At 38.7% G+C, this 21,808-nt stretch overlaps 1 protein-coding gene across 2 annotated transcripts in view; it reads left to right on the top strand.

Annotated features, from left to right (window-relative positions):
- GRK3 (G protein-coupled receptor kinase 3) overlaps window positions 1-21,808 on the top strand; it is a 121,700-nt gene that overhangs the window by 46,949 nt on the left and 52,943 nt on the right. The window contains exon 3 of one of the 2 annotated variants that reach the window (XM_039505208.1): window positions 18,003-18,076. The exons of the other annotated variant lie outside the window; for it this stretch is intronic. Coding sequence (XP_039361142.1) covers window positions 18,003-18,076 — 74 coding nt within the window. The remainder of the gene's footprint in view (window positions 1-18,002; window positions 18,077-21,808) is intronic. 2 annotated transcript variants of the gene reach the window in all.

The following is a 21,808-nucleotide window of genomic DNA, read 5'->3' as shown; positions in this document are numbered from 1 at the left end:
ACTGATCTAGTTGTTCTATATATTGTACATAGTATAGGTAGAAGCATTCTTTCAGGCAAAACTATTAAAAAAAAAAGCCCTTTCTGTTAAACATAATTTCAGGTTCATAATATTAGATTATCATCTTGAATCTTTGCTTTTTGTGTCTTGATCATCTTTTTCTGTGTGTAGTTAACTGGGCTCATTGTGCTACTCATTAGTTCTTGAACCTCCTACTGTTGTCATTATTCAATGCTGCTTCTGTCAGTTAGTTTGGCTATTGATTTGAGAGTTGTAGTTTCTAATTAGTACATTTTGAACTTAAAACATGTAAAAGGAGATTGACTCCTGACAATGAGATGAACTCACTAAGGGTGAAAAAACCAGGGCTGTGGCGATCTGTTCTTACTATGAACTTCAGTTTGAATTGCTGCCTGAATTTGGAGCATGATGGAAAGATATAAAAGTTCATATAGCATAACCTCTGATTATACTGATTACGTGTCAGACTCATAAAGGGCAAGTACACAAGTTGTGAAAACCAAACCAAGACTAAAGAAGGCGTGAGTAGCATGTTTGTTTTTGCAGATGAACCTAATAGAATGTGATAAAAAGCTTGTTTTCTTTCAAAGGCTGATAACTCGTTGAAGCAACAGAAAAAGTGAACTAGACTTTCCTTAAATGTTCTACAAAGTGCATGCAATTAATGTTGACAATATGGAAGGTAAATATCACCTAATATTAAGATATATGCAGAAAATTCTGAAATAATTTGATTCCTGGCAGTCAAATTTAAAATGAGCTATTGTACTCTGGAAAAAATGCACTGCCTCAGGAGCACTATAAAAAGAAATGACTATCCAAATCTGGGCTCTTAGGACCTAGGCTTGCTTCATTGAAGTCAAATGGTAACACTTCCATTAGAGTAGAGATTTTCAACCTATAGTCCACAGATTCCTGGGGGTCCACAGACTGTCTAAGATTTCCAAAGAGGTCTGCACCTCCATTTGAAAATTTTTAGAGGTCTGCAAATTAAAAAAAGTTAAAAAGTTAAAATGAAAACCACTGCATTAGAGAGACAAGGGGGTGAGGTAATATTTTTTATTGGGCCAACTTCTGTTGGTGAGAGTGTCCAAGGTGATTTTAAGTGTGTTAAGATTTATATCCTGGACTTTCTCCTTGGAGCATATTCTTTGGTATCTGAGTGCCTGGCTGTAGATTACAGGTTTCTTGATGTATTTGGGGTGATCACTGGATCTGTGACTGCAGGTGTGATGATCTGTGGGTTTCTTATATATAGTTTGTCTGTAGGGTTCCACTATTGAAGCTGATTGTATTATCCAGGAAGTTGATGCTAGTGTGGGAGTGATAAGGTAGATAGAAAGATAAAAGACACAAACACCGTATCAGCTGTGGGTGAACACTTTTCATAAAATGATCACTCTATATCTGGCCTCAGTTCTCATCCTCAAAGCAAATTTGCACAACACCTTCAAAAGACGAGCCAGGGAATTTAAATTCAAAACTTTGCTAGATACTAAAAATCATGGACTGAATACAGACCCTGGATTTATGGCTGCTTATAACAATTTGTAACCCACTAAAAATTCCCTGTTTTCTTTCTGCCCTCTGACTGGAGCGGTGTTAATAGGCCACTTCACCTTGAATGGTAAACAATCTGTTCCACCTTGTATTTAGCTGTGACACTCTGAGTATGTTTCACAGCCCTGAAGAAGAGCTCTGTGTAAGCTTGAAAGCTTGTCTCTCTCACCAGCAGAAGTTGGTCCAGTAAAAGATATTTCCTCACGCACCTTGTCTCTTTAATATCCCGGGACCGACACGGCTACAGCAGCATTGCATAAAACTCCTGTTAATTACAATGTGAGTAGAATTAGACAAGTATTCCACTGCAGAACTATTATTGGGTTCATTAATTGGTTATCCAGTGTTCATGGTCTAGTTGAGATTTTAATATTTTCATCATAAAAACAGTACATCTGGCAGTGCTTCTGCCACTTGTTCTAATGGTATCACATTGTACTTGGATCTACTTAGAGTATATGTTTGTTCCAATTATAAACTATGAGTCATATTATGATATGGGAAACTTGTGTTTTGGTGAATGAAATAACCTCACATACTTAACTGTAAGGTGAAATATGCACCCGTTTTTATTATCTGTTTAAAGAAAGAGGATGATATTCAAGGAACCAGTTCTTTTCCCCTGTAGGTTCTTGTGGGTTAGTTGCAGTTTATCCTTTTAAAACATAGAAATCCTTCTTTCAAAGGAAAGTGTTTGTGTGAAATGTACCACATAGGTTCTAGAATGTGTTACTTCGAATGTTATACTGTCCTCTATAGAGTCCCTTTCTTGGGACCTGTCCCATCATAAGAAAGAAACTGTGTGTGCTAACTAGCAAGTTTTATGTGGCAAAATTTAGCGCCTCTGAGATTAGGTAGTCAAAACATATGTCTCAAGAAATGCCTATGTCTCTTTTTATATAATATCATGCTAATACCACTGGCAGATGGTTTTTTATGCCTGAAGGCCTCCAGAGCAAACTTGAAGAACTATATTTTCACCTGTGGAATTGGTATTGTACAGTGCTGTTCAGGAAGGAGGAAATTTCCTTCTCGGTCCCTGAAAGGAATAATTGACGCCTGAAGTCATGTAGGTTCAATACCTAAGAACATAAGAGCTCAGACCATGGTCCTTCTTGCCTAATATTCTGTCTCTGACAGTGGTCAATGCCAAAGCTTCTGGGGTAATGTACAGAGTAGATGGAGTGATCCACACCTGTCTTCTGGTAGTCAGAGGTTTGCTGTCACCCTGACCATGGGGCTGTGTCCTTGACCATCTTGGCTTCTAGGAATTGGTAGATCTAGCCACTATGAACTTATCCAGTTCTCTTTTGAACCCAGTTATACTTTGGCCATCACATCATCCCATGGCAGTGCCATTGCACACATTGTGTATTGTGTGAAAAAGTATTTCCTCTTGTTTGTATTAAACCTGCTGCCTATTAATTTTGTTGGGTGACCCTGGTTTTTGTGTGAAAGCGTGAATAGTACTTCTTTATTCATTCTTTCCTTCTTCATAATTGTATAGACCATTGTTATATCTCCCATTAGCCATCTCTTTTCTAATCTGAACAGCCCTAATCTTTTTACCCTCTTCTTGTAAGGAAGCTGCTTCATACCCTGGATCAGACATTGTTGCCCTTCTCTGAACCTTTTCCAGTTCTGCTATATCCTTTTTGAGATGGTGTGACCAGAACTGGATACGGTATTCAAGGTGTGGGCGTACCATGTATTTCCATAGTGGCATTATGATATTTTCGGTCTTATTTTCTATTCCTTTCCTAATAGTTCCTAATGCACTGTTAGCCTTTTTGTCTGCTGCTGCTGCTCATTGAACAGAAGTTTTCAGAGAACTATTCATGGGGACTCCAGGATCTCGTTACTAGGAGGTAATAGCTAATTTAGAACCCATCATTTTATATGTATAGTTGGGATTATGTTTTCCAATGTGCATTACTTTTCATTTATCAATGTTAAATTTCATCTGCCATTTTGTTGCCCAGTCACCCAAATATTGGCCCTGTGTCCAGGTATGGGAGCAGCTATTATGGTCAAGTGCTTTTCCTGGACCCATTTTTTAAAAATTCAGCAAAATTTGTCTTGCCACACTCTCGTCAGTGAGTTGCACATGTGGGCCAGGCATGGCACCCAGTAAGTGGAAAGGCAGGCTCCATTGTTTGGAAACAGTAGGCATGTATACTGATTCCCTCAACTTTTGTTGCTAAGCATTCTGCTTGTAGGTACATCATTGAGATAAAATGCTTTATCTTCTTTTATAAAACAATTACCATTTTTTCCTAAATATTGAGTGACACTGACCTGGAATCAAAGAAGGTTTTAAACTGAGAAGTTGATATGAAGTATCATATATGTACATGAAGTCTAATTTCTGTTTTGCAGAACTGAGTTTTCTCAGAGTCTTTTCCATCCGTATCTAGGAGTAGAAGGATGCAGTTTGGCTAAGGAACTGTTAGGGTTACATTTCTTATTGTCTGTTTTCCACGGTAGATTCTCAAGTATTTTATCCAGCCTAATTGTGAATAATTCGAGCAATGGCACTTCAGTAAATTTGGGGGAAGGAGCTGCTTTTTACTGTAATTGGCTTTACTTTTGCATTTTTCCAAATATCCATCCATTTTCAGGAATAATTAATACAGTTAATTATTCTATTTATCTTTAATAAATGTTTAGTAATTAAATTTTCTTTATGCAGTTTCATCCAGTTACTTCTACTTATTACTCCCTTAAACATCTGAAACCGGTCTTGTCCTCCTTAGCTCCTGACTCTTGTCAGTTACTCCTAGCACTATGAGAAAATGAAAAGCTAGCAAGAAGAGATCAATGTAATGGAGGCAGGTACAAAAAATGTTGTTGTTCCTCACACAGTTCTGCCACCAATCTTTACTTTTCTATAACTCAGTGAAAATTTTGGGAAAGTCTAAACAGGACGAAAATATTTAGCATGGCATTGATAGAAATTTTTTTGCTGGTATATTTTCACACTCTGCTCCTTCCAGCATCTGCCTTTGTTTTCTTTTGAGTAATGAGCCGGTTGCTGGGAACATGCCACAGATTTTTCTTTGACTGCATTCATCACCGTTTGTGCCACTTTTTAATAGCCTCTTAATACTTCAGTAATTGCATGACTGTAGTCTTCCTTAGTTCATTGTTCAAATACAGGTCCAATTAATTCAGCATTATTTTGCTGTGTGTTGTTCATTCTTTCTATCATGTACAAACTAAATTAAAATATTTAGCAAATGAACTCTAGTTCTGTAAATGTAGCTGCTGAGAGATCCACAAATATGAATTTCACTTGCAATTTTTTAGCTTTTGTGAGGTTCACAACAAAAATTTATCAATTGGATAGATAGTCTAAGGCAGGGGTCGGCAACCTTTCAGAAGTGCTGTGCCGAGTCTTCATTCATTCACTCTAATTTAAGGTTTCGTGTGCTAGTAATACATTTTAACGTTCTTAGAAGGTCTCTTTCTATAAGTCTATAATATATAACTAAACTATTGTTGTATGTAAGGTAAATAAGGTTTTTAAAATGTTTAAGAAGATTCATTTAAAATTAAATAAAATGCAGAGCCCTCCGGACCAGTGGCCAGGACCCAGGCAGTGTGAGTGCCACTGAAAATCAGCTCACGTGCCGCCTTCGGCACCCGTGCCATAGGTTGCCTACCCCTGGTCTAAGGCAACATTCAGTGGTCAAAGATATAAAAGTCCTTTTGACTCTCAGCCACACCATCACCTGCACATCTACTAATGTGATATATGCCATCATCTGCAAGCAATGCCCTTCTGCCATGTACATTGGCCAAACTGGACAGTCCCTGTGTAAAAGAATAAATGGACACAAATCGGACATCAGGAATGGTAACATACAAAAGCTAGTAGGAGAACACTTCAATCTTCCTGGACATTTTATAACAGATTTAAAAGTAGCTATACTTGAACAAAAAAACTTCAGAAAGACACTTCAAAGAGAAACAGGAGAACTAAAATTCATTTGCAAATTTAACACCATTAATTTGGGCTTGAATAGGGGCTGGGAGTGGCTGGCTCATTACAAAAGCAGCTTTGCCTCTCCTGGAATTGACACCTCCTCATCTATTATTGGGAGTGGACTACATCCACCCTGATCGAATTGGCCCTGCTAACACTGGTTCTCCACTTGTGAGGTAACTCCCTTCTCTTCATGTGTCATTATATAATTGCTGCATCTGTAATTTTCACTCCATGCATCTGAAGAAGTGTTTTTTTACCCACGAGAGCTTATGCCCAAATAAATCTGTTAGTCTTTAAGGTGCCACCAGACTCCTTGTTGTTCTTTTGACTATAGTCCACCACATAAAGAAAATGTAAATTAAGATAAACGTTACAAATTAGACAAACTATTACGTGGGCTTATGAATCCTAGCCTGTAACTCCTCCAGTTTGCAGAGACAGCATACCCAAAGAACTCTAGTCACTGGTAAACAACCTGTCTGTCTGTGCTTCTGTTTAAGCTTCTTCAACAACTATGCGATCAATATAAAGTAACAAAGTTGATGGGCCAAATAAATGAAAAAGCATTTATCTTGGAAGAGGATGCAGTTTGCTTTCTAGATGTAAACCTGCATCAATATGTGCTCAATTTCCATACTAGCATTTTTATTTTATTGAACTTTACATCCTTAATTACACATACTTTGTAATCAACAATATTCCTTACTATCACTAACTGAATAACTGATAAAGTATACGGTCCCTTCAGGTTTTCCTGTGGCTGGCTGGTCAATCTGTTCTCCGAGTACATCCTAACGTTGTCTCCCCTAGAGTATTAGAGATGGAGGAGGCAGAGTTCTACGAGGAATGGGTGATCTGGCTCAAGTAAAATAAAACTGAGTCAAACTTTTTTTTTTAAATTTCCTAAACTCAAAGTAATCTTAAAGATTGAAAAATTGTGCTTTACTTCTAATTTTTTAAAATGTCATAATCTCCAAAAAGGGTGATTCTTGCTGGGCCGAAAGCAGGAAGTCGTGGGAATCTCTTCAAGAAGCCTGGTCTAGTGAGACTTCCATCCTGATTACAGACAAAGAGATTTAAACTTCAGAATGACATACAGATATGTTACCTGAATGAAGCATGGCATTGAAGATTTCTAATCAGAATCCCATTATGGACTTGGGAATTATTGCATCTTCAGGATAACTGGCTAAATCAGAGGCAACCCTGTAGGACAAAGCATATGTAAATTTGAAATCCAAGTTGGATTCTAACTAAAACTAAATATAATAGTGCACCAAAAGGCTGATCACCCACTCTGATATGTGACTAGACAGTAAGCTTTGAATTCTAAGTAATGCTTTTGTAGGCTATGATAATAAATGACTCAAAGAGTCATACATATGAATGATTTTCTTATTTTATTGCTTTGATCTGTTAAATATGGGTTTCCTATGTAATCTGTGAAAGATTAAGGATAGGGGAGTTTCAAAGAATATGTGTATGCTTTGGAAAAATTAGATTTTTAAAATAATTTTGACAGCTACTATTGATTTTTATTGTAAAGCTTTTTTATTTTTATCAATTTAAATTTTTGCAGTTGTGGGAAATTATGTGGGGGAATCAGACAGTGGGGAAGTCAGACTGTAATTATTTAATGACAGTAGATGTTGAGATTCAAAATGTTAAATCTTTATAACCATTAAGACAAATTGTTAACATCACGTCAAAATGTACAAAATAAATATCCTTAAATCAAACTCTAATAAAGATCTCAAGCACCATTTTTATTACTTTGCCTATCTGGAAATTTCGATTATTATTGATGGAAATATTGTTTTGTCAGTTTGTGTGTGTACAGTGAAATTGACATTTACCAGTAAAAACCTGACATTTCCAAGCCTAAATGTATGGTTTGTGATCAGCACTTGATTGCTTTTGTTATATGTAATATTGCAAAATATCTGTCACATTGCCCATACTGTATTCTTTTAACCAATCTAGAGGAGCCTCTTTTTTTTTTTAAAGTATGAAATTCTTCAGATTCAGTATGCTGGCTGTATTATTTCTTGATAGTGCATAAGGTGGTCACTATTGATCTTTTCTTAATAGTAAGAAGTTGTTATTGTTGAAATGTTTTTGTCCTCCCTCTGTCCAGCCAAGAGTGCTGTTGTCTTGTTTTGTCTTTTAAAAACTATAGTACAATAGTTTTCTCTACACTTCAGTGAACATTTGAGCCAATAGATTGCACCTATTGTATAACCTTAGGCTGAGGTATGTTTATATCAGGCTATAATATGGTATTGTATTAAATTTTCTCCCATGAAAAACATATAAGTCAATCAACCTTGAAAAAAGCATTTTCCTGTGCATTAGATGGTAGGGATGATTCTTCTGTGGTTTATTTTAATTTAACCAGGATAGAATGATCCCTCCTTCTCCGCCCCCCGCTCCCCTTGGTATAACAAATGCAACATCCACTGGATTCTTTTATGTTAGAAAATAATACATATCTCTTCTGATAAGAGACAAACGAAACATTACAATATTTCCTCACCCTCAAATATTTGCATTGCTGAGTCAAACAAAGCAAGGGTTGCCCACAGATCCAGTAATAAATGCCACATTATTTCCTACAGGTTTGGTGTATTATGTTCCTGAACATATTACAAGACTTTAGCAGTTCTCAAGCTTTTTCATAGTATGGGCCACATGTTAATAGAGAGTCTTGCTTCTGGATCATGTCCGATTCCATCTTTGATTTGCATGGACTACTGCCCTTGCCCAACATCTCATGGCAACTACAGCAGTTGCTTACATGGGAAAGCAACATTAGCAAAGTGTTTAATGTGATACAGAAATAGAATCAATGCATTGTTTGTGATAGAGGAGGCTCATTATATTTAGTTTCATATAGGGAGTGGAAGAGTGCAGGATATTTTTCTGAAGTGATTATGAGTGAAAACAATAACAATCATAGCATCTGGACTCATGGCATTTTTTGCTAGGGATTATTGGTGATTTTAATGCTAAAGCTATATGACTGAATGTTGAATGATTCCTGATTAAGTTGTTTCTAAATTAATGTCTTTTCTTATTTTGTGTTTTCAATTTGTCTAATTATGATTCATGTTAACAGCATGCTTTTTAAATCGTGTTAGCATTTCTGTTATAATTCTGTTTTTAAGTAACTTAAAAGAAAGCTGTGATGTAAGATGCAACCTTGTATTTTATTTTGAAAAAGGAAGGAAAATATAATTTAAGGTTGTTTAACTCAAAAATATTTGATTAAAATATAATTTGGTAATCAGCTATTAGTTAAGTCTCTTGCATCTTTGCAAACCTAATCCTTCGGTCAACCTACCTGCTGGAAAAGAGAGAGAAAAACTTTTGTGCTCTCAAATGTGTTGTGTATTGTTGCTTTACAGAGTGGGACAAATGTTGGTTTGATACCAGAGCTAATATCAAATCCTCTTTAAAGGTATCTTTCTTTCAAGTGTATGGTTATAAATGTCTTTTCCATGTTCAATAAGCCTTCTTCTGCACAATATGATTTTCTCATCTCTTCACCGTGAGCTACATAAACATCTCATAGATAATTCTGCCAGTTGTTTTCTGTTGTTCAAAGATTAACAATTTTTTAAAAAGGAAGATGTATTTGTGGTGACTAGAATCTCCGTTGTTTAATGAGGATATGGAGAATGTTAGAATGAAACAAGTTTGAATATAAAGTATGTTGCCTTTGGATTTAATGTTTAAAACTGCTAGGAATTAGTAGACTTTTCCAATTAAATGTTTGTGATTTAAAGAGACTGATCTTGTCTCTGGCTGACAGACAATACTGGCACCACATTGAGGAGCTCAGGGACCGGGGAAACTGTTGTCAGCTGCCAAGCTACAAGGCCAACTGTAGAGGCCCTTTGCTGCCACCTGTTGTTATAATAAAGAAGCTACTTCCAAACATAAAAAGAACAGGAGCACTTGTGGCACCTTAGAGACTAACACATTTATTTGAGCGTAAGCTTTCATGGGCTACAGCCCACTTCTTCAGATGCATAGAATGGAACATTTAGCAAGGAGATTATATACATACAGAACATGAAAAGGTGGAAGTAGCCATACCAACTTTAAGAGGCTAATTAATTAAGATGACCTGTTATCGGCAGGAGAAAAAAAACTTTTGTAATGATAATCAAGATGGCCCATTTCAAACAGTTGACAAGAGGTGTGAGGATACTTAACATGGGGAAATAGATTCAATGTGTGTAAAGACTCAGCCATTACTAGTCTCTATTCAAGCCTAAGTTAATGGTATCTAGTTTGCATATTAATTCAAGTTCAGCAGTTTCTTGTTGGAGTCTGTTTTTGAAACTTTTCTGTTGCAAAATTGCCACCTTTAAGTCTGTTACTGAGTGACCAGAGAGGTTGAAGTGTTTCCCTACTGGTTTTTGAATGTTATGATTTCTGATGTCAGATTTGTGACCATTTATTCTTTTACTTAGAGACTGCCCAATTTGGCCAATGTACATGGCAGAGGGGCATTGCTGGCACATGTTGGCATATATCACATTGGTAAATGTACAGGTGAACGAGCCCCTGATGGCGTGGCTGATGTAATTAAGTCCTATGATGGTGTCACTTGAATAGATATGTGGACAGAGCTGGCATCAGGCTTTGTTGCAAGGATAGGTTCCTGGGTAAGTGTTTTTGTTGTGTGGTGTGCGGTTGCTGGTGAGTATTTGCTTCAGGTTGGGGGGCTGTCTGTAAGCGAGGACTGGTCTGTCTCCCAAGATCTGTGAGAGTGAGGGATCATCTTTCAGGATAGGTTGTAGATCTTTGATGATGCTCTGGAAAGGTTTTAGTTGGAGGCTGAAGGTGATGGCTAGTGGTGTTCTGTTATTTTCTTTGTTGGGCCTGCCCTGTAGTAGGTGACTTCTGGGTACCCTTCTGGCTCTGTCAATCTGTTTTTTCACTTCAGCAGGTGGGTATTGTAGTTTTAAGAATGCTTGATAGAGATCTTGTAGGTGTTTGTCTCGGTCTGAGGGATTGGAGGAAATGCGGTTGTATCTTAGAGCTTGGCTATAGACAATGGATCGTGTGGTGTGTTCTGGATGGAAGCTGGAGGCATGTAAGTTAGTATAGCGGTCAGTAGGTTTCCAGTATAGGGTGGTGTTTATGTGACCATTGCTTATGAGCACAGTAGTGTCCAGGAAATGGACCGCTTGTGTGGACTGGTCTAGGCTGAGGTTGATGGTGGGATGGACATTGTTGAAATCATGGTGGAATTCCTCAAGGGCTTCTTTTCCATGAGATGATGAAGATGTCATCAGTGTAGCGCAAGTAGAGTAGGGGCGTTAGGGGACGAGAGCTGAGGAAGCATTGTTCTAAGTCAGCCATAAAAATGTTGGCATACTGTGGGACCATGCGGGTACCCATAGCAGTGCTGCTGACTTGAAGGTATATATTGTCTCCAAATGTGAAATAGTTGTGAGTGAGGACAAAGTCACAAAGTTCAGCCACCAGGTTTGCTGTGACATTATCGGGGATACTGTTCCTGATAGCTTGTAGTCCATCTTTGTGTGGAATATTGGTATAGAAGGCTTCTACATCCATAGTGGCCAGGATGGTGTTTTCTGGAAGATCACCGATGGATTGTAGTTTCCTCAGGAAGTCAGTGGTGTCTCGAAGATAGCTGGGAGTGCTGGTAGCATAGGGCCTGAGGAGACAGTCCACATAGCCAGACAATCCTGCTGTTAGAGTGCCAATGCCTGAGATGATGGGGCGTCCAGGATTTCCAGGTTTATGGATCTTGGGTAGCAGATAGAATACACCTGGTCGGGGTTCTAGGCATGTGTCTGTACAGATTTGTTCCTGTACTTTTTCAGGGAGTTTCTTGAGCAGATGGTGTAGTTTCTTTTGGTAATCCTCAGTGGGATCAGAGGATAATGGCCTATAGAAGGTGGAGTTAGGGAGCTGCCTAGCAGCCTCTTGTTCATATTCCAACTTATTCGTGATGACGGCAGCACCTCCTTTGTCAGCCTTTTTGATTATGATGTCACAGTTGTTCCTGAGGCTGTTGATGGCGTTGTGTTCCGCACGGCTGAGGTTATGGGGCAAGTGATGTTGCTTTTCTACAGTTTCAGCCCGAGCATGTCAACGGAAGCAATCTATGTAGAAGTCCAGTCTGTTGTTTCGACCTTCAGGAGGAGTCCACACAGAATCCTTCTTTTTGTAGAGCTAGTAGGAAGGATTCTGTGGGTTAGTATGTTGTTCAAAGGTGTGTTGGAAATACTCTTTGAGTCGGAGACGTCGAAAGTAGGATTCTAGATCATCACAGAACTGTATCACGTTTGTGGGCCTGGAGGGGCAAAAGGAGAAGGCCCGAGATAGGACAGACTCTTCTGCCGGGCTAAGAGTATAGCTGGAAAGATTAACAATATTGTTGGGTGGGTTAAGGGAAGTACTGTTGTGGTTCCTTCTGGCATGTAGCAGTTTAGATAGTTTAGTGTCCTTTTTCTTTTGTAGAGTAGCAAAGTGTGTTGTAAATGGCTTGTCTAGTTTTGGTAAAGTCTATCCATGAAACATAGTTATCTACTGTAGCATCCCACCCTGGGGTTTGTTCCATTGCCTGTGATATATGACAGTCTTATAATTATTTTGTGTTCATTGTTTTTTTGTTTTCAAAACTATTCGCTAGTGTCCATTCAGAATGGAATGTGAAACTCTCACTGATGTTAAAAGGAGTTAGGTATTTATCTATGGGAGATTAGACCCTCCTCAGTACTGCTGCTGTAGATTGCTAATAGCAGCCTTAACTTTGCACATTACAAATCAAGCTTTTCTTTTTTTGCTTGACACACCCTCAGGAGCTGTCTTCCTCCTGCTCTCTCTCTCTCTCCTGTCTTTTTCTCGTGGGCGTAAAGTGACAATCTGAATACATTAGCAGCATTGAAATTTAGTTTCAGAGGTCAGGTTAAACTTCAGTCATGTTTCAGCAGCATTGTTAATTAAATCACTCCTTGAGTCTCAGTTTTTCTTCTGGCATGACATTTTTATGTGGTTTTGTTTCTACTGAAGTCAGTAGCAAACCCCCCTTTGATTTCAAGTATCAGAGGGGTAGCTGTGTTAGTTGGACATGTGAAAAGCGACAGAGTCCTGTGGCACCTTATAGACTACCAGAAGTATTGTAGCATAAGCTTTCGTGGGTGAATACGATGCATCCGACGAAGTGGGTATTCACCCACGAAAGCTTATGCTCCAATACTGGTAGTCTACAAGGTGCCACAGGACTCTTTGTCGCTTTTCCTTTGATTTGAGTGTGATTAAGATTGGGCTATGTGTCATGTAAAATGAGTAAATAAAGCAGATGTGTTAGTTTTGGATTTGTGGCCTTGTTTTAGCTAACTGACACACAACTGTGAGACTCAAAGCAGTGAAGTTGAATGTAATTCCCTGGTTTCATTCCCCATAAATAATCACATGATGATCAAATTGGCTTTCTGTTAGCCTCGACCAGTATCCACACAGTGAAACTCAGTGAGATTCCTCCTCCCTCTCCCCTCCCCTCAGACTGCTTACATCAGCTAAATGCACCTGAAAGAAGGTTGTAAAAGAGGGTGAAAAAGAGAGAGTGCAGATACTTTGTACAGACCCATTAAAGAGGATGCACTAACTATTCCAAATGTTCTATGGTTCTTTCAAGCCAATCAGCTCAAAGCAGTGAGGGATTGGGGGCTCTCTAATCCAGCCAAACAGGTTTTTTTTAATTGAACAAGAAAATTGTGGCAGTGAAGATATCACTAGGCTATCATAGAGTTATAAAAAATCATGCCTTCCAGAAATGTATACACATCCTAACGCTGCTCTACGGCTGTGGGGTAGAACTTGGGAAAAATTAAGTTCTTTTCCCTTGCCAGTGACTCCCATTGCAACCAGTCTAGAACTTAACCCAAATTGCAAACCAGAGAGCTTTAAAGACTGGGAAAGCCATGAAATACAAATGGTTAGCCAGCTATTCAGCAAAGAAACTTTTCTAATTTATTTAATGATCAAAATTACTTTTAACTGTCCACTCTTCCATGGTACCAGTACTTTCAAGTCAGCCATTATGTTCCTCAACTTTCTGGAGAAGCTGCTTTATACAGAAAGCTAACTTTAGTAGAAGTGATTGTAGGGTGATTCACTCCTATGCTAGGTTGTGGCCAATCCACAAGCCAGGAATTGGTCTGGTGACTCTCAGGGCAGGTATGTCAACTTCATAGGAAGAACGGCCGCTCAGTCTGCTTAACATCACTCCACGGTTGGAACTCTCTCTTGCCTGACAGTGGCAAGAGACCCCCGCCCCCAGGTGTTAGCCTGCTCCAGCCTTGCTCTTGGTACAACCCTGCTCCTCATCTTGCTCTTGCTCCTGCTCCTGCCCTGTTCCTTGCTGTGCTCCAGACTTGCTCCAGCTCCCCTCTGGACTCCTGATTCTGGCTGTAACACAATAAAAGAAAATTTCTTTATACTGTTTCAATGGTGCCTTATGCCATTCAGGTTAAAATATAGATAGATTGAATGGGAATACATTTTGGAGAAATTGTGCTGAAAGAGGAGATTTTATGCATCTATGGTAGATATGTCCAGGTCATTAAAGACTACTGGGATGAAATTCAAAAGCAATTATCACAGCTTATTGGATATTTATTACCAAATGATCCTTTGGTAACCTTCCTGGGGCTTCCTAGAAGAAATGGTCACACAAAAGGAAATGAAAAATTAATCCCTCATCTGCTAGTAGCTGCTAGGCTACTGAAAGCTTCTCATTGGAAAAAATGGTCTGGCTCTAGAAAAATGGTTAAAAAATATAGGAGGTGTTTGTTATGAAAAAAATTAATGCACCAGTAATATACTCAGCAGGATAGAGGACAAATAAATACTTAGATATTTGGTTACCATTTATACAGTAGTCAAAGTACATTCATCTGCAAAAAACAAAACAAAACAAACCCAAGCACACCTGTCCAGGGTTTTTTTTTTAAAGTAACATTTGCTAGACATGCCTGGTTTGTTAAATATGGGTAATCAGAGATTTCACTCAATTTAATTAAACCACTAGAAACAATATGTCATAGGTAGTGTAAAGATGCTTACTCTGTAACTTGGTAACCTCTGTTAAATAGAGAGAGCCAATGATTATATTACTGTATTATGTTTTTCTAATCAAAAGCTCACTGTAATAATTATTGTATTTCCTCTCATATGTACATGCATAGGATTTGTAAACCTCTTAAAACTTCCTAAATCAAGCTACAATTTAAAAATAAAATAAAAACAAACAAACAATGGGGAGGTAAAAGATGTACCACATTGACAACATTAAAAACAACCATCACCAACAAAAAACAACCTCATGCTGTGTCACGCTGTCTGGAGTGGCTCACAACGCTGAGTGCCAATCTCAGGTCAGACTGTAGGGAAACAGGGCAGATGCTCCCCAACTGGTGGTATATTCTATAATTAGATTTCACCAAGTCAGTAACAAATATTAGCATACCAAGGAGTCAAGGACAGTGCCTTTAGGCTCTCCAGCCAATCTTACCACCCAGACAAACTGGATTTTGTGATGAATGGTCCTGTATTAGTAGGAACATTGCCAGCAGATTGAGGGAAGTGATTATTCCCCTCTATTCGGCACTGGTGAGGCAACACCTGGAGTACTGCATCCAGTTTTGGTCCCCCCACTACAGAAGGGATGTGGACAAATTGGAGAGAATCCAGTGGAGGGCAATGAAAATGATTAGGGGATTGGGGCACATGACTTATGAGGAGAGGCTGAGGGAACTGGGGGTATTTAGTCGGCAGAAGAGAAGAGTGAGGGGGAATTTGATAGCAGTCTTCAGCTACCTGAAGGGGGGTTCCAAAGAGGATGGAGCTCGGCTGTTCTCAGTGGTGGCAGATGACAGACCAAGAAGCAATGGTCTCAAGTTACAATGGGGGAGGTCTAGGTTGGATATTGGGAAACACTATTTCACTAGGAGGGTGGTGAAGCACTGGAATGGGTTCCCTAGGGAGGTGGTGGAATCACCATCCTTAGAGGTTTTTAAGGCTTTGGCTTGACAAAGCCCTGGCTGGGATGATTTAGTTGGGGTTGGTCCTGCTTTAAGCAGGGGATTGGACTAGATGACCTCTTGAGGTCTCTTCCAACCTTAATATTCTATGATTCTGTCATTTTATGAAAGGTTATTAGGTCACTCCTGGCCCCAAAGGGCCAATCACTTACCTCAAGTCAATGGATGCTCTTGTTCTCATGCCAAAAACAATTCTGGTAGTCATGGGAACTGACTTCTGCTGGCGCCAGTGGGTGCTTGACCCCTCCCCTGGCTCCACCTTGACTCCACCCCATCCTGCCCCCTCCCGCCCCATACCAACCCCTTCCCCAAAGTCCCCCCCAACTCTGCCCCTCCCTGCCCCATTGGACTCCTTCCCCAAATCCCCACCCTAGCCCTGCCTCTTCCCCACCTCCTTCCCTGAGCATGCCACATTCCTGCTCCTTCCCCCTCCCTCCCACAGCTTGTTATGCCGCAAAACAGTTGTTTTGCAGCAGCAAGCCCTGGGAGGAGAAGTGGGGACGCAGTGTGCTCAGGGGAGGAGGTGGAGGCAGAGGTGAGGTGAGCTGGGACAGGGAGGCGGGGCAGGGAGCTTGGCTGCAGGTGAGTGCAGAGCACCCACCAATTTTCTGCCGTGAGTGCTCCAGCCCCGGAGCACCCACAGAGTCGGTGCCTATGCTGGTAGCCAATTCTTTAGTAAAGTAACTAAAGATGTATTAGCTAAGAAAATAAATTAAAGTTATTGAGAAGTTAAAGCAGGTAAAATATATTAACAGTTGAGTCCAAGTTTGTAAGTCCAAAGTGGTAGCAGAGATGTAGTAATCTGCTAGTTTTCCATAAATCTCTCAGGGTTACCTAGAATGGCTCTAGGGATCTCTGTCCAGTTTCTCAGTATTCCTCCCTGATAGAATCCACCAGTCCAGTAATACAGGATCATTCTCTTAAATCAGCAGTTATAGATCCTGCTCACAGAAGACAAGCTGACAGGTGCCTTCGCCCACCTGGGCGCTTCCTTTGATGAAGTAGGCGTCTTGAGTCTTTGACCTCAGGTCCCCGCATCAGCGACCACTTGCTTTGAAATTAGCATTTGTCTGCTAAGGTTCTTAAGCCCTTATTTAGCTTTCACAAGATTTCTTAGATGAGTAATTTAGTTAGTGATATACATTATGCAATTGTCTTCCATTACATTACTATAGAAATAGATAAGTGAGAGCAATACAGGTAACATTCATTGGTTTTCAGGAAGTTTACACATCAAGTAAATTTTCAGCTTAATATTTAACACAAACCTTTGATATAGGGTTAATTAAGTACAGGATATAGATAAATGAAAACAATACAATCAACATCTCTATTGATTTCTATTAGCATACGAGTGAATTAGTTTGAACGGAAGCTAACGCTCAAGACTACTTTGATATTCACAAACAAGTGAACTGACCTGTTGCTTTGATCTGAGCTGGTTTGTCAGCATCAGAGCCCATTCAGCTGGACCTTAGTGTTTCATGACCACATCTGTCATTGGTTATGATTTCAGTGAGCGCTTACTAAGAGCAAGTAAGGAAAAAGATATTGGTTGCTGAAGTGAGCTGAAAGCATGTACATTAACAGCTCCTAGAGTCTTGGAGATAACCATAACAGGTAGCACTGGCAAGAGACATCCATGTTAAGCTGAGCAAAAAGATAGTTCAGGATAGCAGATATCAGCTCAGACATACATAAAAACAATATGTTTTTTGAACACTGCTTGTGAGAAAACACTCTGCTCAACATCCCATCTTAGAAATCAAGGAACAGACTGCAGTAGTCATGTTTTCAAGTCTTTACAAATGTCTTTGAAAATAATGTTATTATGTTGTTTATAAAATGTATTTGAAATATTGGGTAAAAAAGATCTAAGTATTAGTAGGTTAGAAAAGCGGTGCTGGCATTTTATTACTATAAAATGTGGTTTGAATTGTTTAAAACAGGAAAATATATCTATAATTTCCCTCCTCATTTGTGGATACTCAGAGATGGATATTGTTCAAGGTTTCTGAAAAAAATTCACCTTTGGTCAGAGACCAGGCATGAAAAATTTCAGTGCACAATGTGAACATTTTATACAGTTACGATCAAATGAAAGAGGATTATGTTTATTGCAACCCAGGGGAAATAAGTTAATAGCAATACTTATATATTACTATACATTTTCAAAATACTGTACAGACATTAAATAATTGTAATTGATATACTTCAGCCATTAGCAGTACTTACAGAGGTACAAACAAATTCCAAAAGAAGATTGGTTACTATACATCCTGCCTGGAAGTGACCATGTTAATTCATGTTTTTTTCTCTAAAGTATTTTTTGTTTGTTTTAGGATTTTTGCTTTTTAAAGATTATTGTATGAATGAAATTGATGAAGCTGTCCCTCAGCTGAAATTTTATGAAGAGGTAAGAAACCTTTTATCTCCTATTGGTGTTCTATGTCATAAGCTTAATTACTGGCTTGCCAGGACCAGGTGTATTTGTGTTTGGGGGTGGGGCTTGGTAGGAAGAGCATATGGGTGGCACTGGTGGGGGGTATAATGAAGGAAAAGGGGTGTGTGTATTATGATAGGCATTGTTCTGATACATTTCAGTTTCCTTAAGTAGATTAATGATTCATAAGAAATGGTGGTAAGTAACATTTGGATCTTACAACAACAGAGCTAGCTTTTAAAACATATATCAGATGCTTTTAAAAATAAAATGTTAGAACAAAGTATTAAATTTAATTGGCTTTTTTGTACAGTTTTCAAATCATATATGCTTGTAAGGTGATTACTGTGATGTCTTTGGTATCACATTGATAATGATCGCACATTTAAACAATACAAAATGAAATGCTGAAAGGAGAACTTATTTTGCTGGCTTATGTTCCAGCTGTGCTATTATTTGGCATAACTGTACATATTGAGACTCAGTCTTTTTATTAAGCTTCTTGTGTTTTTGTAACAGTGGATTCATAGAACACTTAAAGAAGTGCAGTTGTAATAGATACCTTCACTTGAAGACATGTTGAGTTTATTTAGTCTTTGGTTTCATGATGCCACTGCGGTGTGCAGGCTTTTGGCTGATGAAAATGATAATGTAAGAAAAAACACATTGACTGAAACTTAACCATATTGGCATTTATCAGATCCATGCACCCAAAGGTTTCAAAAATACCAATAGGCTGATGGGAGGGCGGGGGGGAAGAATCATGATTTATGACTGGAATAGTGTAGGTATATGAATGCCTTTTCCACTTGAGCATATGGTGAAGTTACTGTATGTACTGTACTGAAGCCAACTATTTCTGGATGCTGTGACTCATGCTAAAGCTGAAACCAAAAGCAAGCTGCAGGCTGGACTATTAGGATTGTCAGGCCTCTAGGGTTTTTTTATTCTTTACAAATCAATTCAAACATATTTTTTAAAAAAGAGCAACCTTTAGTGTACTTCTTTTAAAGTTACATTTAGGAGCTATATTCTTCCTTCAGATGTGCACATGCAATCTCCATTGACATTACCGAATTGCCTATCTTGCACATCAGTGAGTTGCATACCTAGTTGCATATCTTATTATTTAGTATTTATTTAACAGTAGACTGAGGGGCACCAATCAGGACCTGACCTCATTGTGCCAGCTGTCATTTGTGTATATACATATGAAGACTGACACAGTCCTACATTTTAATACGTTTATAATCTAAGAAGACAAGTGGTGCATAAAGATTTATAGAGAGACGTATACAATTTTGATATACATTTACATGATTTTTGTTGTCATAAAAACGCAAAGTAAGAGTCAGCTATCTGCATATACCTCTTAATCTAGCCATCAGTAATTGGTTGAGATCTAGGGGACAGGCTGATATGGAATATTCTGAATATCATCATTTCTTGTCAAGAAACTTCACCTGAATTAGGCAACGTGGGTATGTAAAATTGCTATAGAATGAGGATTCTGTTGTTTTTTTTAAACTTGAATTTCATTATATTTTCCTGCTCCTTTTCTGCAAAGTTTAATCAGAAAATAAAAAGACAAGACAGTTAAAATGAAGACTGTCTCAGTTCAGACCCATTCAGCAAAGAGTTGGCTGAAAAATGTGGACTTGCACAGTTCTCAGAAGCTAAGAAATGTGGGCTCTGACAAGCTTACTATTCATAGATTCTAAGGTCAGAAGGGACCGTTGTGATCATCTGGTCTGACCTCCTGTATAACATAGGCCAGAGAACTTCCAAAAATAATTCCTGGCACAGATCTTTTAGAAAAACAGCCAATTGTGATTTAAAAAATTGTCGATGATGGAGAACCCACCATGACCCTCAGTAAATTGTTCCAATAAGTAATTACTCTCACCCTTAAAAACTTACACCTTATTTCCAGTTTGAATTTGTCTAATTTTAACTACCAGCCATTGGATCAAATTATACCTTCCCCTACTAGATTGAAGAGCCTATTATTAAATATTTATTCCCCATTTAGGTACTTACAGACTGTGATCAAGTCACCCCTTAACACTTCTTTGTTAAATTAAATAGATTGAGCTCCTTGACTTTATTACTATAAGCATGTTTTCTACTCTTTTAATCATTCTTATGGCTCTTCTCTGGACTCTGTCGTATTGATTAACATCCTTCTTGAATTGTGGGCACCAGAACGGAACGCAGTATTCCAGCAGCGGTTGCGGCAGTGCCAATTGCATAGATAAAATAACCTCTCTGCTCCTACTCGAGATTCCCCTATTTATGCATCTCATAATCGCATTAGGTCTTTTGGCCACATTGTCACACTGTGGGATTAAGTTCTACCATTAGGGATTCTGTCTCCAGTCTTCAGAAACGCACATTTAGAGACTGTCAGCAAAAACACTTCAGTTTATATCCATTGTGATAATGGCGTACATAGAGAGAAAAATAATATCTAAGATAGTCAAGTCCCAAATAATATAGGTCTTTATACGTGCAGATTAAAGCCAACACCTTGAAATGCATTTGGAAGAGTATTGAGAGCCAGTGTATTGGATGGAGCATAGGTGCAGTGAATGCATGTCATCTCGCTCTACCCATTATTTGGACCGCTGGATTCTACACAAACTGAAGCTTCCTAGTAGTTTTAAAGAGTAGTCTTGAGGCAAATACATGGTGTTGAATCAATCTAGCGGTGACAATTGCATAATGGATTATGCAACAATGAAAGGTAATTAACTGCAGATGAGATATCAATTGCCACAGTTTTGCAGTGCATGGAAATTCAAGATCAGCTGAGGGCACTGTGTACAGAATTTTAAGAACTGAGGTGAAAATGGTTACTGTATCTTCACGGCCTGGAGCATTCTATGTGGCAGAATAAAAAAGTATTTTCAGTAGCAACTGGAGTTGAATTAAGAGCTTGACTCAAGAATGAAGTGTGACTGCTTGTAGCTCACTGCATTAACGTGATTGATTTTTGGTTCTGTTGTTGTTCTGATCCAATTATAAAATCATTATAGTCAATTTAAAAGGCATTTGGAGCCATAAAACAGAGTCCAAACGTACCCCCAAGATTGCCAACCAACTTGACATGGAGTGAGACACCAACAGAGAAAGCAGTCACATCTACAATCAGTTTCTGTAAATAATACTCTGTGTCAACCCACATTAACTCTGTCTTGTCTAGACTGTTTTTCAGCCAGTATGTTTTTGTTTCTCCGTTGTGTGATACGGATTAGCAAACTGCACCATCTACACTTGTGAAAAAGATGATGTAAAGTTGAATTTTATCCATGTATTGTTCACACTGCAGCCCCAAATGCTTCAAACTTCCTTGGCAGCCTCTTACATGTAGAACAGAAGGGGCAACAAAGTATAATCCTCTAGGACTTTGCATAAGAGGGACCTTAGAGTGATGAATAATTACTTACTATCACTTTCTGAGACTTCTTGTAAAGGAACAAACAGAACTACTGCAGAACAGTCCCATCAATTCATGACAGATCCTGCAGGTGGGTAAGCAGCACCTCGTGAGTAATGTTATCAAAGACTGCTGATAGATTTAATAAGGTCAGCTGTTTTCTGTTGCCAGAAGGAGATAGTTGACTAAGGATACTAATACAGCCTCTGTACCAAAACCAGACATCAAGTTAGAGTACTAGGGATCTGGTATATCAGAAGAATCCA

The sequence above is a fragment of the Mauremys reevesii genome, linkage group 18, assembly GCF_016161935.1.
Source record: "Mauremys reevesii isolate NIE-2019 linkage group 18, ASM1616193v1, whole genome shotgun sequence".
Classification (NCBI taxonomy): Eukaryota; Metazoa; Chordata; order Testudines; family Geoemydidae; genus Mauremys; species Mauremys reevesii.
Note: the sequence above shows the minus strand (reverse complement) of the source record. Positions and strands in the feature narration are given on the sequence as shown.